The 14,216-nt window shown below is 29.5% G+C and overlaps 1 protein-coding gene across 2 annotated transcripts in view; it reads left to right on the top strand.

Annotated features, from left to right (window-relative positions):
* The window catches only part of LOC121129910 (tachykinin-like peptides receptor 86C), a 107,917-nt gene that overhangs the window by 66,181 nt on the left and 27,520 nt on the right, over nt 1–14,216 (top strand). For both annotated transcript variants that reach the window (XM_040725614.2, XM_040725616.2), the window contains exons 3-4: nt 5,717–5,818; nt 6,149–6,271. In XM_040725614.2, the coding sequence (XP_040581548.1) occupies nt 5,717–5,818; nt 6,149–6,271 (225 nt within the window). The remainder of the gene's footprint in view (nt 1–5,716; nt 5,819–6,148; nt 6,272–14,216) is intronic.

The raw sequence follows: 14,216 nt of genomic DNA, 5'->3' as shown, positions 1-14,216 counted from the left end.
ATTCAATTGACCTTGAGTTGATAATTTTGACTTATATACAACAATAACTTATTTCACAAAATCAAACAGGTGCTCTAAAATTGCTTGTAAATACTTATTATACCCACTTTCATCCATTGAAGGTAGAAAGACTATTCAGTAATGCTAGTAATGTATGTATATGGGTCAACCTGGAATAAATTGACTCATGAACGCAGAGAGGAATTAACTTTTTCAAATTTAAATTTTTAAATTATGATTAATATATTTATGTATTTTTATCAGTAGAAAGTTAACAAGTTATAAAAAGTAAAGCATTTTGTTATTTATTTATGGAATTCCTTTATACATAATAAAGAATCGGAATCGGTCTCATAATCGCCCATACAGATGGTATCGGAATCTGAATTGGCATAGGCTGGAATTTTGGGATCGGTGAATTCCTAATTTATAGTAAACTTAATTGAAACACTACTCAAACACTTGAGCTGGAATATCAAAAACCTCAGAGAGTATTGCATTCTACTAATAAATTGATTTAAGATAAGAACTTGCTAATACAATCAAATATAATAATTTTATCTCAAGGCGTCACTGTATGTATGTATTTTATATGTCCTCCATTTCTGCTTATTTTATTAAAAAAATTCTTTTGTCGTAAATCCATTCCTACGGGGTGGGGATTACAAATTTGAAACAAGTTTACGCCTGAATAATTTTGCAACCCTGATATCTATATTTATAAAAGTGTGTCCATTAGATTCAGCTGACAGAGTTTTATAAGAAAACATATAAAACTCTTGAAATGTCTTCGGAATACGAATCCCTTGCGACCATTATTCTGTGACTCCACGTGTTTCGCATACCCAATGATATTATTGAGTTTACAAAGCTTCTCGAATCAACTGTTTACTATCTTACTCAGACTTTTTATTAGTCTTATGAGTCGGGAACTCTTCAAAGAAGAGTCATGATCATTTTTGTCTAATAACTGATAATAATTTATTAAGCGAAATGCACAATTAAAATAAAAGGACAGGTGGTCTCCTAGCTACCTCTTTCGGAACCTCCTGTACCATTATATATGGGACAATTTTGTGAAGTGAGTCCAATAAACGGGTGCATATCATTTTTGACTCTTTGAAGGTTTCTATTCTCGAGGCAGTGACCAACTTGGACTATGAGTTCCTTATCAAGGCATGTGCCAGGTTCAGGGCTAGGTTAGGGGCTATGGTTGAAGCTAGAGGTGGTTGGTTTGATTGATTTTTTTTGCATAACCATAATTTAATACAAAGATTCTGAAATACTGGAAAAATGTTATAGAATGATACAATAAGTTAATAAAAACCTATAAAACACACACAAATATTGATAACAACATTCAAGACCTAAGCTTAGTTTTTATTTAAAATATCAATATGGAATCTAAAAATATTTATCACAACCCTGCTAAACTTGAAACTGGATGCTTTCAGGGCGTAGATACATAATTAAAATTTCACAATTACTGCGTGATGATACATAACACATTTGAAGCTAGTGTGAAGAAGTCCTTTCTACTTACTGAGTCTCCAAAGCGTTCCTTTGCTAGCTCTCCAACTAAGGAATAAACAGGTAAAAAAAAGAAACAGAAAGAAGGACACTCCAGTAGAAGGTGTGAAGCTGTGTCTCTTTCTCAACTACAGAAATAAGCATTAGGGTTATCTGATTAATATCCTGATACCTCCAGTGTTCCTCTCACTACTTGATACGCAAATCATTTCACAGATGGTGCATGGAAATGATTAGCGTAGCTCATACGGGTCTGAGGAGCAGATACATCAACTTCACTACGACTTAATATCGATTTTACCACATCCAATGACTACTTCACCCATAACCTTCGAATCTATTTGACACTCATGTTTTCCCCTGACTCCTGAATGGGATATCATTTAAACATGATAGTTTGAAACTGATTTTCCTCTCCAACCACATAAGCCTGTTAAAAGTGTCAATCTAGCCAGAAGATTTTGATACAATCCTTCCAAGTCTCCAAGAACTTCCAATTTCTCATTCTGTAAATTCATCAGATAGAATTGCATTTAGGCCACAAGATACTTCAAGCAAATGGAACATTTCTTTTGTACTAACAATAACTTATTCACACATATAACCAACTTTACTTAGTTTTTGCTATATCGATGTCATGCCTTGATGACAGTTCTCTTCCTTTAGGGCGTTATCTATGACTCAGTAGTTCTATAAGTCCTTTCTTTTTAAGCATTTCACCAACCAATCGGGAAACATAGTTTTCCATATGTCTCGGAAACTAATCATTCCTATACTTCCCCATCGATTCATCGAGATGTAATGTTTTGTACTGAGATCAAGGAATCCAAAAAGAATCTCGTCCACCATCTTGCACAATCTTTTATCGAATCCAGTTAGACGCATTATATGTAGGCATTTAGAGATCAAGGAGGAGTCCCATAGATCAATTCGATCCCATCTATAAAATCCAAGCTTATATATTAAACTGGTACGCTGATACATTTTGGATATGATTTCTCTCTTGATACATATCATGATGTCTTTTCCAATGTAGGTACAAAGCACCTTGATCCTGGTTTGGACTATTGGTCGATATATATTTAAAAATGTATGGATTACTTGGGATTTTGCTCGACTTATCTTCATTAATTAGTCGATCTAACGTTGTTCCCAAGGATGATAAGAATCTATTGAGTTTCAGGAGTGATGATAATATCAACACAGTGTTTCCATTGATCATCGAACAAAATTTTGAGGGGTGTCCTTCTTTTTTGGGCCTGGTGTTTTTCAACTGATGGGTCGTAAAAAGTTAATCAAGTGTAAAAATTCTTTAATTATAAATTAATAGAAAGTAGGCAGATATCTAAATGGAATGTATTGTAAATATATTTACATATTTTGAAGGCCATGTAACTATATACTGCTTTTTGTTGCAAATATGCAACATACCAAAAAACCAACTTTTTATATAATATTGCATATAAATGTGTCAAATAGTTACTTTATTTAGACCTACAATAACCCTATTGGTAAGTGTGAGTATATGTCATAATGATGTTACATAACCCATGGAATTCTATTGACTTGATTTTGTTTTTCTTTTTTCCACAACATGGATCTTTATATATATATATATATTTTATACAATTACAGTTTTTAGTGCAAAATTTGAATTAGGATACCTTTTTAGTTAGTAATTCTTAGAAAATAAACCTATATATTTATATGTTTTTTAATATTTTTGTAAAAATCATTGTTAAAGTTGAATTTGTTATTAAAAAAATGTGAGGAAGGCCAATTTTTGTTGAAATCTCTAATTGGATATTTTAAAAATGTTAACCCCAATATATTTCGGTAGTTTTTTACTCGGATATATTATTATATATAATAAAATCAAGAATGACTCATTTGGGAAAAGGAAAAATGCTGTCTTTATTACAGGTATCTAGAGTTCCATGCATTAGCAAACACTCTAAGTAGGTGATTATTAATTTTTTAAAAATCAAAAAATTATTTTTTTATCGTTATACATATTACTCGTATTTAACATTTTCACTTAAAAATGATTTTCCATCCAAAAAAACAAAACATTCAAGGTTTAAAATTGAGTATACTATAATTGTAATGGGGAAATCTATTCTATTTATTTAATAAGTATATTTTTACTAATCAAATAACCATAAATTTACGTATATCATGTCTTTTATAGTGAATAACCACTTTGATAGATTAAAATGGTTGTTGACTAATGACTAATGTGAAACAAAATTGCAAATAATAACATTCTCCTACATTTTGTATATATTTAAGACTCAATCATTATCAACTGTCATGATGTTTCTAATTTAGTGTTATTTCACTTACACAAAAATGTACACGAATTCATAATCTGATTTACATATTTCTGCTTGTTTTACACTAATCAGTGTTTTGAACATTAGTTGGTTGAACCAGAATTAGCTTATGTTAAGTTCATAACAATTCTGAACAATAATAGAATAATAATTCCATTGTCGGCAAAAATTGGTTAACTATCAACTATTGTTGAATCCGTCATAGGATTGCATCTCTAATCAATCTTTCTTCTCTGATTAAAACATTTTTTTAAACGGTCCGATCTTTTTCACCATTCAACAGTTCCAAGGACACCCGTCCTAGCTATCTTTTTTCACTCCTAGCTAGGATTGAAGTAGATTAAAATAAAGAAAATAATTTAAGATATCTAAAATGTATAATACTTGAATATTTAAAAATAATTCATATTTTTTATGATATCAACTAAGGGGTCATTTTTTTACTCACATTGGAAATTACTCCATTTTCACAACTCTATCTATTAGACTAATAGCTTTTATTACTTTTTACTATAATATTTTACTCATATACTAGGAAACATAGTATTCTATGCATAATTCATTTATTTATGTATTTGAAATGGTACACATTCAATTACTGAATGCATTTTGCATGTTACTTATATTCCATGAATACATACATATAAGGAAAAGGACCTTTTTTAAAGCTATATTTGGATGTATGAATATTATTTTTATATATAAGTTGGATGAGTAGATGATAGTATAAAATATTTATATATCTTACAGCAAAAAGGCACTAAGAATATTGATTAAAATGATGTATTTTAGTTTCTGTTTTGAAATTTTTCTCATTTGACCGTACAATAAAATGTATGTAACAGAGTCGTCAAAAAAATGTGTGTCATTGTTTAACAAATAACTCCATGCAAGGTTGGATACTCCCATTAGTATGTGTATAAGTCACGAAATATCTGCGATTGGCTTGTTGAAGGGGGAAAAAAATTGTTTTTTTAAACATCTATGCTCCCAGGGCAAATCTAATCTTAAATAAAATATATTTCTAGCTTTATAGTACGAAGTGGGGACATAAAACTTGTAGTAGCATGATGACAACATTACAAAAAACAACTCAAGTCCAATTTATAATATGTTTAAATACTATAAATACCCTTATTTTTTTATTTAATATTTACTAATTCACCTGCAATAACAAATTTGGATGGGAGATGCGGTAGACATTCTTCTGTAAGACACACAAAACTGAAAAGTCCAGTCCAGGGGGAGGGGGAGTCAGAGTTTGAGAGAGGCCAGAAGTTAGCCACATTTTTATTGCATAAATTTTGATTCTTCTTGACTGTAAAGGGTTGTAATGGACCTCATGACGTTTTAGGCAGTTCGGATGGAGATGCCAACGTTCGTTGTAGCCTTTTCGGCTGTGTAGCATCATTCACCGAATGTTGAAACCTTAAAGTCCTCCTTAGACGAGGAGTGGGCTGCTATGGACCCAAAATTCATTCGCAATACTTGCAAATCTTTTTGGAAGAAGCTTGTCGCCATCTGTGAGGTCAATGCTGGCCAAATAGAATAAATCAAATAGATTTGGCTATATTTCCGAAAAAGATTAATATATTTTTTTGTTAAATGTATAATAAATAATGACTGACTATTTTCTTTTTTCTTTCCATGTGTGTAAATTTAAGCTTACAACTGTTATTACGAAATAATCTATAATGACACCTAGTAAAAATCAAAATGCTTGACAAGAAGTTCAAATTTATGTAATAAAATATTTTTTTAACTAATTTTTCAATAATCTTTTTTACTCAATATATGAAAAAGTTCTTGATTTATTTGAAAGTTTACATATATTTTTTGTTTTGTTTCAGGGATTGGCCATTTGGATCCTTATACTGTAGTATTAACAACTTTGTATCGAATTTAACAGTAACAGCCTCTGTGATTAATCTATGTGCCATGACACTTGATAGGTGAGTACATTGTACGATTACATAATATGTCACAAAAATCATCCTTGCTTTCTAATTTAAAAAAACTAAAAATACAGAAAGTATTGAAAAGACAACCAATGATATCAATGGATAAATTATATATGTTTTTCTTTATAAAGAAAATAGATTTAAAAAACTTCGTTTTAGTCTTTTATTCTCTTCATTCTTCAAGATTGATGAGATATTAGAAAGTAATGCTTCACCCATCAACAACCTACCTATGTATAAATCCCAAACTTAAATGAAATTAATTAGTAAAAATGTATATAATCATGTCTATTTTATAAATAATTATTGTCTAATTTACAGATACAAAGCCATTGTGTATCCTCTTAAGCCCAAGAACACACGATGTTGTGTATTAACAACCATTCTGGGAATTTGGATTGGAAGTGCAGTCTTTTCTCTGCCTGCTTTACTGTTTTCTAAAACGTAAGATTCTTTCTTAATCTTAATTGCATTACTAATTAATTTCGCAATAAGCACCAAATATAGCTTTACAAGTTCTTATAAAAAATAAACTGTTGTTCTTAAAAATATGCATTTATTCATCACACTTTTTCAAATTCCCGAAGCACGTTTGATATTCACTACTTTTGTATTGTCTTCAGTTCCTTTGGCGATGATATCACTGTCATGTCAATCGTATCATAACGTTTTCCTTTCATTGGTTTTTTTAGAATAGGAAAATGTCGCATGGGGACAAATTAAGTGAGGGATGATCACGGTATGGACAAATATTCCATAATTAGCGACAAAGTATATTCCAGTGCGTTATCATGGTGCCAAATCCGTGTCTTGTTTTTCAACAATTCCGCTCAATTTCTTCATGCAAATGGCGCATAACCTCCAGGTGGTATTGTTTATTGTCTATTGACATGAACTTTTGAAGTACCACATCATTGTTATGGAAGAAAACAGTATGCAAAACTTTCCCATTTGACTGAACTTTTTTGGACCTTGGTTCTTCTTTACACTTCCATGAAGATGATTGGTATTCTTTTACGACGTCATAATTTTATACTCATGTTTCGTCACTTGTTTTGATTCTTTTAAGCAAATACAGAACGTCGTTAAAGTAATTCCATTGCTCTTGAACAATATTCATGCCATGTTATTTTTGGTCAAAATTATGCAGTTTTGGAACAAATTTTGAACCCACACGTTTCATGCCCATAACATGACTTGGCATGGAAAAAAGACATAGCAACATCCTCAGCAACTTCTTTTATAGGGATTAGACGATTTTACAATACAATTTGCTTGACTTTTTCACGTTTTTCATCGGTTGGAGATGTTCTGGAGCAACCAGAGCGAGCATCGTCATTAAAAAGTTCTTAGGCTTCTTTGAAGTGCTCATAAAGGAATTGAACTTGTAAACTACTCCTAGCATACTCGTTAAATGCTACAGTCAACATTGGGAATGCATTGGTAGACTTTAACACATTGTTTGCGCAAAATTAAAATACAGATTCTTTGATCCATTTTTTATTTTTCAATAGATCAAAAAAACTGCAGAGTACACCAAAATACGTCTAACCTTTTTGTTAGTTCAATACAAACTAACAATACAAAATGACTGACATTGTCAAATTACATGGTGTTCAATGGAGAACTGAATTGTTTATTATAAAATAATTAACAATCTCTTTATCAGATCTTATATAGAGTTGTAAAAAAAACAAAAAAAAACTGAAAATTAAAACCTTGACTATATAAAAATATTTAGGCTAAAACAGCTTAACGATCATAATATTTAATTTAATTAGCTGCGATAGGCCATTAGAAACAGGAAATATATACAAATCTCACTCCGTATCTAGTATGAATATATGTAGAACTTACAACAATGTCTATTCTCAATTCCACTTCTTAAAGTCCAACAATGACTTACAATTAAGACTCCAAAACCAATTCGGAGTATTATTATCCGGGAACTTATGTAACTTAAACTTAGATATTACCTCCTCAAGAATGAATGAATAATGGTAACAGCTTTAGTCAATAACAAAACCTGCTCAAGTTCCAACTACGAAAAGTCTTGTATTCGCTTAAAGTCATATTATATTTTTTAATGTAGCTATATTTCATAGTATATACATATATAGATTATAGGTACTAAATCAATGCATTATTATTTATTCATTCTTTGGTGCTAGGAATACGGCCACACGGGAAATGATCCCATATATTTAAATAGTACAAAAAGTTAACATGTTTGAAGTTAAAAACAACTGCTTTTGAATCTATGTACATGTATGGCTAGAGTGTTTTCCAATATTAAAATATATTTTCTGGATAAGTGTATAATTTGTACTTTATCCATACTTAGTGTATGTATTTACTATATAAGCTATCTATGAGTATATATAAGTTACTCGAGTAAATAGCTTTAGAAAATCTCATTAAATTAATGGATGACAACAAATGTAATTATGTTCTACTGAGTTTACTTCATGATCTATCTATATATGGAACTTTTATGGATCCTACACAAGTATACTGTATTTTTATAGGAGAACTTTCAATCCTTGAGTTAATACTTATTTAATTGACATATTGAAGATGCCGTGTTATATTTTTGTTTAATGTGATCAATCTGTTTTGAAAAATAATGAAGAGTTTTTTATCAAATTATAAGACATATTTAGAGATAAAATTAAATATTCAAACAGAAAATCTATTTATATCTGTATTTTGTACAAGGTTGTCACGATACAACTATTTTTGTAGTGGTTCGGATATCAAAATAAGTATAGGTAAATAGGTAATTTTTTAATGCTTTTTTTTATTTAAAAAAATAAATCAAAAATTTCACTAAGGCAATTTACATATACGTACAGAGAATATATCAGAGTTTTTCTTTGGATGGCTCAAAAGTTTGGATAGTTACGTCATCAGCTGACAATTTTTTTATCAATAACTCTTGATATCTTTTTTTTTTTCATGACCATAAGGCATGCAATTTTATTTAACATTCAACAATTCAAGAATACAATAGGTTTCAATAATAATTAAATCATTAAAATTATGAGTACAAAAAACCCTTGTAATAAAAACAAGATTATTATAAAACATTTAAAACAACAATAGTGAAGCAATGAAAATCAAGCTAATTTGATTAACACATTATAATAGAATGTTAAAAATCGACATTATCCCAACAATATTATTTTCTTTGAGAGTTCATAATGTATACATAGTATATTTATTGTACCTCAGTTATAATTGCATCAATTTTGATGTAGTTTGGAGTAAATAAAAAATCTTCTTTATGTAGTTTGCATTTAAAAATATCTTCTAAAAGTTTTCGAATTTCGTTATAATTTTATATTCAGGCAAGCTTTTACAATTCCACAGAATATGCTGGGTCCTTTCCGTTGTTGTTTTACAGAAGAAACAATTAGAAAGGCTGTCTTTAAATTGTTTGCAAGCAACTTCAAGAGTACCAGACAAAACTCCTTATTTGAACTACTTCTCGGCCGGTATCAACAATTAATTTTTAATTGCTTTAATACTATGTTTGGAAGTCCTTGCAATTTGGACACTAACTTAGATAAGAAATAAAAGGAGTAAGAGTTGCTCCATATAAATATTAAGGTAAGGTTGTATTGTCAAAAGTTGAGAATTTCGTATCTCCGGATATTTTTCATTCTTCTTTTTATTCCCCTAAAAAGAAAATGACCTTCAAACGTACAAAAAATGGTCCTCCATGGACTTGTTTTGATAAGTTATTCAAATGTCGGAAAAAAATGAAATTTTGGTGTTGTTTCTTTAAAATTATTGATGTGAACTAAGCTACATAATTTGTATTTTACTTGTATAATAGATCAAACATATATTTTGCAACAATATTTTGCAATCTTTCTCTAATTTGCCTCGTGGTATGAGTATTTTAGTTCCAAACATGCTGCCAATATATACATATTATCTTTAAGTACCGTGTATTACGCCCATGTATTTTGATATTTCTCTTTATTTTTACTACTCAAACCTCATTTTTTGATACCAAATGTTCAACATATTATTATTAAATATACTTTCTTTGTTCATTTATGCCAAATAAAACACCTATTTTACCAATTTATAATTTTGGACTACAGAAATAGTCAATTAAACTTTTAAAAATACGACAATTTATTTTTTATCCTTAATTTCTTGGGTTGATTTGTATTTATTTAAGCAAATTTTTATTTATAAATTTGATAAGTTTTATATTTTTATTCATTATGAATATTAATTTTTTTGTCGATAAAACTAATCAGTTGACTTTGAGAAAAGGCTCAGCGGCGTTGTTGAAATCCTAGATATTAATAATACAAGTATCAAATCATTGAGGTTATGTGAACAGTTTGGCCGTACACTGATATCTCCCAAATCACTTCCATATCCTTACACTCTTATTTTTGATATCCTGTTTTGCCTTTCTTCTTGCTTAGAGTTTGTTAGTAAAGATAGCAGAACAAGTTGTTGCAGATGAATAACTTTTTAAAATGAAATTGGATTGTTTCTCATTCAAAATATTTCATATCGAAAAGTTGTTTCGTAGTACTCTACATCTCAATGCATGAGTTGGCTGGAGATAATACAAAAAAATCAGGTGTTATAGTCGAGTTCATTGTGAATTTTTATTTCCATATGTTGTTCGAAATTAAAGTAGATTGAAATTTTTTAACCTGGTCCATCACATACATTATATCAAATTCAACGTATTCAGAACATAAAGAATAAAAGATGCACATTCTAAAAAAGTATCGCCTTGAAATTTGTAAAGAAAGGTGTGTGGTATGCTCACTTGCAATGCAGAATATCAATAATAAGAGACACAAGAGGTGCAAGTGATTTGGGAGATATCAGTGTACGGCCATCCTGTTCACTTAACCTCAATTGGGATGCTACTTCAATTGTTAATGTTCGGGATTGAAACAACACCACTGGACCTTTTATCACAGTAGTCATTCTTAAAAGTCCACTGATTACTTTTATCTCTTCACCGCTTCGACTTACCAAAATACTATGTCACACACAAAGTTGTGGACGTGCAGTAAAAGAAGTAACCAACGCTTCAGCTCAAATTTGTGGACAAGAGAGACTATATCATAGAAAAATTAAAATTGCGTTTCATTTTAACTATTAATGAAACAAAAAATAAATAGAAACAATTATTGTTTCATAATTTCTTTTTTGAAAGGGGTTATGAAAATAAAAGGAATTAAATATTCATAATAAATTTTATTTTATTTTATTATAACATTCGGAAATAAAAACAAATCCATTTAGAAATTAAGGAATAATAAATGAAAGGTCGCATTTTTAAAAGTTCTATTGACAGTTATTGGAGTCTAAATTTATAAATTGGTAAAATAAGGTGTCATATTTTGCACAAATGAAAACCAAAATATATTTAATAATAATAATAAATGTCATAGAATTTCAAATCAAAGCGCGTCCATAAAGGACCATATTTTGGACGTTTGATGGTTATTTTCTTGTTGAGAGTATTGCAATACAATATAAATAATATCCGGCGATACCAAACTCCCAACTTTTATCATTTCGGTACAGTCTAATAATATATTCTTAGGCTTGCAGTAGTTAAGCATGCTTATTTTAATTTTAAAAGGAAGTACTCGGCTTGGTATGGGTGAATATTTTCATAGAACGGATTCATAAAATTTAAACAAGCTACAAACTGTAACATGCAGATAATATATATTTTAAAGCTACGTCATACCCTATTTGGAACACAACATCTCAATAAAAGGGCAAAAAAAAATGTACATTTTCTGGACTATTGTAGTTAGTTATTATTTAAAAAAAATAGTATTAAGTAACTAACAATTTACAACTATTTCAATTCTAAAAATATTATATATCAATTTTACCATCAAAGCCCCAAAAGTGAATTGCAATCAAAAAATCAGTTACATGGAGTGACATTTGGTTTGTTTGAATTTTGTGCATTTTTGTCAAAACTAAAGTGTGTAAACACCAAATTTGAAAATGGAACCTGTGATCTAATCTGTATAAAACAATACTTGTGGATAGTAAAGATGTGTAAGGTTATGTAAAATTTAGTTCTTTTTTACGTTAAGATCCACTTTTTTTAGTTCTTTATATCATTCTAATATTTGTATAATATAATCATACAAAATTTAGTATATGAAGTGTTGTATTATTATTCCAATAAGTTCATCATTTAGGAAGAAAAAACATAAATACTTAAAAAATTGGATTGTATGACCGGTTGATCTTTTTAGGGTTAAAAAAATAACATTTTTAATAATAACTATATGATGAATTATTATTATGCAGGCACGTCCGCTGGAGGGGTTGCAAAACACACCCAAATTAAGGAATTTTTGTTTTTTAATAGAAAATTTAATATTAAAATCTTTTTTTTTCAATAAATTTTATATTTGAAAATTAATTTGTGAACTTTTTTCCCCAAAAACTTAATTTTTATGTAAATAGCTGTGGATTTTGATTTTTTTTCGATAAAAAATAATATTTGGAATTTAATTTTTGAAATTTAAAAAAAAAAATCAAATATCCGAAAAATTTTCCAAAAAATATAATTTTTCAAATTTAACAAAAATAAATTTAGTTTTGCAGGAAGAGTTGTTTATTTTTGAAATGCTTTTTGAAAAAATTAAATTTTTTATGAATAGGTGTTATTTGAGATATTTTAAACAAAATTTTATTTTTCAAACTTTTTTTCTAAAAATTTTTAACCAAGGCCACCTCCAAATATTATCCACCCTGTTATGTGGCCTGTGGTGTGCTTCACAGGAGTCCATTATATGAATCAAAGTGGGCACGCAGCTTTGGATTTGGAGAGGAATAATTATATTCATATGATTTTGCACGTAGAGCACCTCCTGGAACTTGAAACAATGTTTTTTATTTGAGACATTCATCATATTAAGGAGACGTGACGACCTGCCAATCAAGCTGGCTAAGTCTCACTCCGATTTGAGACCATTTAGATCCTCAAGCAGAATCTTTATTATTGGATCTTTAATCAGGTCTCGTAGAGCAATATTTTTAACAAGGATAGTTTTTTTTGTTTACTATTTTCACATCCAACATATTTAAGTGCTTTATATACGCTAGATTATTTTCAAATTCTCTTTTTATTATAATCAAAATCGGAAAGAAATTTTTAAGTAGAAGGTTTTTTTGCACATTTAATATAGTTTTTACATTATTTGCAAACTATGTACGATTATTTCCAAGTTATTTACAAGTGTCTGGAAGATTAATAAAAATATAATTTAAATGACCTCATGTCATTTTCTAATTTATATATGTGACTTATTTTTATAAAAATGAATACCAGTGAGTTTCTATTATTTAAATGTACAGTAAAATTTCAATATATGTAATTAAATATGAAGAAGCACAGATTGAGTGAGCTTAAACGACTTATAAAGTTTGAAAACTGATTAAAATATATAAACAATATACGACAAGTAATAAAAGCTATAGCCTAAGAGAAGTATTAATAACAATAATTAAACAAAAAATATATATCTATAAATGCAGGTGTAGAGTTCGAATTTTCTGAAATATATTTTTTAGAAAGTACTTCAAACATTTTCACTTCCATTATTTCGAATATGCATGGGAGACTATTCCAACATTGCATTCCTAGAGGAAAAATTGTTCCGAGTATTTATTGATTGTAAGAGGCTCTATCTTACAATTAAAATATCTTTTAGTCACGTAGGTAGAATTACCATGATTTGAGATCCAATCAGGTATGTTGACAAAAAAACTCCCCACGACATAAACGATGAAACGTTAAAATGTCCTTCGTACTTATAAGGTATAGGAACAACTTTCCTGAGATTATCTTTGTAGGAGTCCCCATTGCATTTTTGTTGTAAAAATATCTCTGAACTTTCTCAATTGCATTGATAAGGTAAGATTGCATTGGGTTCCACACTTTGGATCAATTCATCAAAGTAAGATATACGGGTCTTACAGATAAATTGGGATTGACTTTAACTTCATACATATAAAAAAAAAGAGAGAGCATGAATACATCATTTTCATGCACCATATTATTATCTTTATATTGAATCCGTTTTGAATGTGATCAGACAATAAGTAATCATTGGAGTAGCGAAGAAGTTAACAATTGTCGAACTCGCAGACGCTGGAACCAATCCTCTTTCTATAATGAAGGTGACTGGCAACCCTAAGTCTAAGTGGCTGTTCCATGAGAAGTCTCACGTCAAGACAAAGTTTCTGGCAACCATTATGCCTTTGGGCGTCCTGAGAAGCAACGGATCAGTGATGGCCCCGTTCTTCTCTGACTCGAAGGAACGGGTCGGGTCACATAGATACTGTGTGGTTTTGAAGACTATTG

This window comes from Lepeophtheirus salmonis, chromosome 14 (genome assembly GCF_016086655.4).
Source record: "Lepeophtheirus salmonis chromosome 14, UVic_Lsal_1.4, whole genome shotgun sequence".
Classification (NCBI taxonomy): Eukaryota; Metazoa; Arthropoda; class Copepoda; order Siphonostomatoida; family Caligidae; genus Lepeophtheirus; species Lepeophtheirus salmonis.
This window is presented reverse-complemented; position numbering and strand designations above follow the sequence as displayed.